The 5,000-nt window shown below is 46.0% G+C and overlaps 1 protein-coding gene across 1 annotated transcript in view; it reads right to left on the reverse strand.

The window, feature by feature from the left end:
• The window catches only part of mybpc2b (myosin binding protein Cb), a 32,827-nt gene that overhangs the window by 17,387 nt on the left and 10,440 nt on the right, over positions 1–5,000 (reverse strand). Inside the window, 5 exon segments of the mRNA XM_072679118.1 lie at positions 26–150; positions 740–872; positions 1,594–1,763; positions 2,838–2,897; positions 3,682–3,730. Of these exon segments, the coding sequence (XP_072535219.1) occupies positions 26–150; positions 740–872; positions 1,594–1,763; positions 2,838–2,897; positions 3,682–3,730 (537 nt within the window).

Raw genomic sequence — 5,000 nt, forward strand, 5'->3', positions numbered from 1 at the left:
CACACACACACAGGTTCTGACCCACCTTTGACGAAGACCTCAGTGAAGCACTTGTCGGTTCCGATCACACACTCGTACGCTGCATCATCTGCCAGAGTGCACTTATTGATCTTGAGAGTGCGGATGTTCCCGTTAGCCTCCATAATATACCTGCAACATCAGACCAATCAGGTCCAGAGAGTGAGACTCCGCCCCAGGATTCTGCCCCAGCTACCCTCTCCAAACACACACACACACACACGCCTCACACACACACGCCTCACACAAACAGGAAGTGTGCACTGTAAACATGTGACGTAAGAGACGGTAAGAGTGTAAAGTGCAGCATACACCAACCAGCCATAACATTAGTACCACACTGCTGATCTGGGTCCAGTGGCTCCTGTCTGTCGAGGGTGGAGCTACATATCAGTCAATGAGAGAACGGTCAGTTCTTGAAGATGATGAAGGTGATGAAGCAGGAAAAATGGACAGGCGTAAGAATCTGAGACACTTTGACAAGAACCAGACTGTGATGTTCTAGATAATGACTGGGTCAGAACATCTCCAGAACATCAGGCAGGTCTTGTGGGAGGTTCCTCCCGGTATGCAGTGGTCAGTACCTACCAAAAGTGCTCCAAGGAAGGACAACCTTGTGCTCCTAAGGCTTACTGATGCTCATACAGGCCCCGCCCACCTCACAACTTACAGGACTTAGAGTGTGTGTGTGTGTGTGTGTGTGTGTGTGTGTGTTCCTCACTTGGCTGATGGTTTGATCTCCTGACCGTTCTTCAACCATTTAACCTCACAGTTGGGGTCCACCACCTCCACCGACAGAACGATCTTCTTCCCCTTCTCCACAGAGTATGCAGACTCCAGACGCTTCAGGAATGCTACACACACACACACACACACACACACACACAATTCTTAGATATTTGACTCTTCTGGGAATAACTGTTTAATTAAGTGATTGGTTTTATTCAGCGTCCACATATTTCTGACATGGTTGAGGTCATTCTCCATTTCTCCATTCCACACCACCCCTGACGGGTGTTTGGGGACTGTTGGAACCCAACCGGCTGTCCCTGGTGATGTAACCCTAGCTCGATTGTAGACGGTGACCGTGGTGTTCCAGCAGCACCGGTCAGGGCAGGTCTGTGCCAGGGAGGCTCTTGGGTTGTTCCTGACCTTCTGAACTAGTTTCCTCTCAGCCGAGGGAATAGTTCGGGTCTTCTTACAGATCTTGGTAAGAAGTAACTCTTAGAGACGTCCCTGACCTCTCAGATCTGCTCTGAGCTCACTGGACTTTCCCTTTGTACTGTGTCTTGGTCAGTCCAATGAGGGCTGTCAATCAAACCCTTTTAATGTGGCCCAGCTGTAGTCCATCATGATCACCAGCAGGAGGTGAAGAGCTCCTGGTCTTGTTGAGTTAAAGCAAATTTAGGAGCTTTTAGCAGCTCGGGATTAATCATCTGAGAGGGTGTGTGGATAATTCTGACCCTGTGTTGATTTTAGAGTTTTAATTTCTCTCTCTCTGTCTCTCTCTCTCTCTGTCTCTCTCTCTCTCACTCTCTCTCTCTCTCTGTTTCTCTCTCTGTCTCTCTCTCTCACCATCGCAGACTTTCGGCTCCACAGTCTTCATCTTCTTCAGGCGTTTGAGCATGCCCCTCAGGTCTGTGATGCCATATTTAAAGGCGATTTTCTCATATTCGCTCGGGTGGGCGTTCTTCAGGATCTCCCAGACATCCTTCTCATCGATCTCTGGCTCCGGCTTCTTCTTCCTGAGAGACACAAAGAGCGATCAATAAAGACAAACTCAGAAACAGTTGGAGTCTCTGAGGGGAAGGAATGAGAGTCTCCTTTAGCATTTATACCTGAACCATCCTAACCAGAGCTGGCTCTACCTCATCAGCAACAGCTGCATCGGGCCAAGTGGCCAGCAGGGGGCCCCCCTAACCCCCTCTGGGTCATTAGTATAGCAGTATGTTGGCTTAGTGGAAACTACATGACCTTTCACATCTCAGAATGGCTGAGAGGACATTGCTCACAGGCACCTCATTAATCACCTGGCACCTGTGATCACGCCCACCACCATACTACACCTGGAGAGATCACGCCCACCACCATACTACACCTGGAGAGACCACGCCCACCACCATACTACACCTGGAGAGACCACGCCCACCACCATACTACACCTGGAGTGATCTGGCAGCAACTGCTTGCAGCCACTTAGCAACACTTCAGCAACCACTTAGCAACTCCATAACAACCACCTAGCAACACCATAGCACCCACCTAGCAACATCAGAGCAGTAAAACACTATATGTCCAAATGTTTGTAGACACCCTTCTGATGAACGCATTCAGCTACTTTATGCTGCACCATTGCTGACACAGATGTGCAAATGCACACACACAGCTTGTCTAGTCCCTGTAGAGAAGAAGTCCTGCCAATAGAATAGGACAGTGGGATGAGGTGGGGAGTTGGGGATGATGAGGTGGGGTGGTGATCATCATCCAACATCCTGACCTCACCAACACCTGTGTTGCTGAATGCAATCAAATCCACACAGAAATGTTCCTCCAGAATCTAGTAGAAAGTCTTCTCTGGACAGTGGAGACAGTTACTCCAACAGAAGCAGGATCAGCTCTTTAATCCCCCTGATTTCAGAAAAAAACTGTAAGTGAGCAGGTGTCCCAATACTTTTGTCCATATTCTGTAGCAACCACTTAGCAACACCATAGTAACCACAGCCTAGAAAATGGCTGTGAAGTGTGATCTACCTCAGCTGCTCGAGGATCCTGTGGTTCAGAGTAATAAAGGGGAGCTGGTTAATCAGGGAGACGCTTACTTTTTAGTGGCTTTGAGCAGAGCACTGAAGTCCAGTTCTCCCTCGTCCTCTCCTGCATCACTGTAAACACACACACACACACACACAGATTATATACACTGCTACTTCACACACAGACTGCACACACACATACACACACATTATATACACTGCTACTTCACACACAGACTGCACACACACACACACTGTCTGTATGAGCTGTATTAATGAGTAACAGGTAAAGGTAATAGGTCATCTGGTTAAGGGAGTTTGATAGAGTGTGATGGAGAGTGATGGAGTCTGATAGAGTGTGATGGAGAGTGATGGAGTCTGATAGAGTGTGATGGAGTCTGATAGAGTGTGATGGAGAGTGATGGAGTCTGATAGAGTGTGATGGAGTCTGATAGAGTGTGATGGAGAGTGATGGAGTCTGATAGAGTGTGATGGAGTCTGATAGAGTGTGATGGAGTCTGATAGAGTCTGATAGAGTGTGATGGAGAGTGATGGAGTCTGATAGAGTGTGATGGAGAGTGATGGAGTCTGATAGAGTGTGATGGAGAGTGATGGAGTCTGATAGAGTGTGATGGAGAGTGATGGAGTCTGATAGAGTGTGATGGAGTCTGATGGATCACTCAGCACATATTACTGAAACAGTTTTACTGATCAAACAGAGAGCCACACAGTAACACACACTCACACACTCACACACACTCAGACTCACACACACACTCACACACTCAGCAGACTTACGCTCAGACTCACACACACTCACACACTCACACACACACTCACACTCACACACTCAGACTCACACACACACTCACACACTCACACACACACACACTCACACACTCAGCAGACTTACGCTCGTTTGAAGGCAGAGAGAATATCCTGTTGGTGTTCTTGTTCAGCAGCTGAAACAACACACAGAGCTCCAGACTTACAGAACAGAACCAGAACCACTTACACTGTAGAATATCTGTAAATGTTTACTCTCATTAAATATTATTCAGAATAATATGATATAATATTTATAACAGTATGTATAAAGGTAAGTGTTAAATAAAATGCGTTTAATAAATACTGTTTAATAAATGCTGATTTATGGAGGTGTAGGTCACTGCTGTGGCTCAGTTTACCTGTTTAAAAACATTTGCTGCATGAAAGTTATGGTTTAATAAGTTTACATTTTGAACATAATTGTTACAAAGTTTACAGGATTAAAGTGTCTGTTTAACACATTTAATATACAAATGTAATCGTTTAATAACAGTGTGATGTGTAAAACTAACAATAATGAATGTTTTAGTGCAAAGTGAGTGTTTAATAAAAGTTTAAGGGTCTCTTTACTTGGGTGGTTCATTATAGATTCCTCACAGGTGCTCACCTGACATTCAACTAACAAGGTTAGGCTGGGTAGGTTGGGTAAGTGTAGTGTTAGGGTTAGGTGTAGTGTTAGGGTTAGGTGTAGTGTTAGGGTTAGGTGTAGTGTTAGGTGTAGGTGTAGTGTTAGGTGTAGTGTTAGGGTTAGGTGTAGTGTTAGGTGTAGGTGTAGTGTTAGGGTTAGGTGTAGGTATAGTGTTAGGTGTAGGTGTAGTGTTAGGTGTAGTGTTAGGGTTAGGTGTAGGTATAGTGTTAGGTGTAGGTGTAGTGTTAGGTGTAGTGTTAGGGTTAGGTGTAGGTGTAGTGTTAGGATTAGTGTTAGGGTTAGGTGTAGGTGTAGTGTTAGGTGTAGGTGTAGTGTTAGGTGTAGTGTTAGGGTTAGGTGAAGGTGTAGTGTTAGGTGTAGGTGTAGTGTTAGGTGTAGTGTTAGGGTTAGGTGAAGGTGTAGTGTTAGGTGTAGTGTTAGGGTTAGGTGTAGGTGTAGTGTTAGGTGTAGGTGTAGTGTTAGGGTTAGGTGAAGGTGTAGTGTTAGGTGTAGGTGTAGTGTTAGGTGTAGTGTTAGGGTTAGGTGAGAGTGTAGTGTTAGGTGTAGTGTTAGGTGTAGGTGTAGTGTTAGGGTTAGGTTTAGGTGTAGTTGAAGAGTCAGGTGTAGGTGTTGGTGTAGTGTTAGGATTAGGTGTAGGTGTAGGGTGAGGTGTAGGTGAAGGTCAGGTGAGCGTCTCAGAGGCGTCTCTGATGGAGCCTCCAGGTAAGGTGGTGCTGAGGTGTGAGGTGTATAATGAGCTGTAGTTAAAGCCTCCT

This window comes from Salminus brasiliensis, chromosome 5, assembly GCF_030463535.1.
Source record: "Salminus brasiliensis chromosome 5, fSalBra1.hap2, whole genome shotgun sequence".
Lineage (NCBI taxonomy): Eukaryota > Metazoa > Chordata > Actinopteri > Characiformes > Bryconidae > Salminus > Salminus brasiliensis.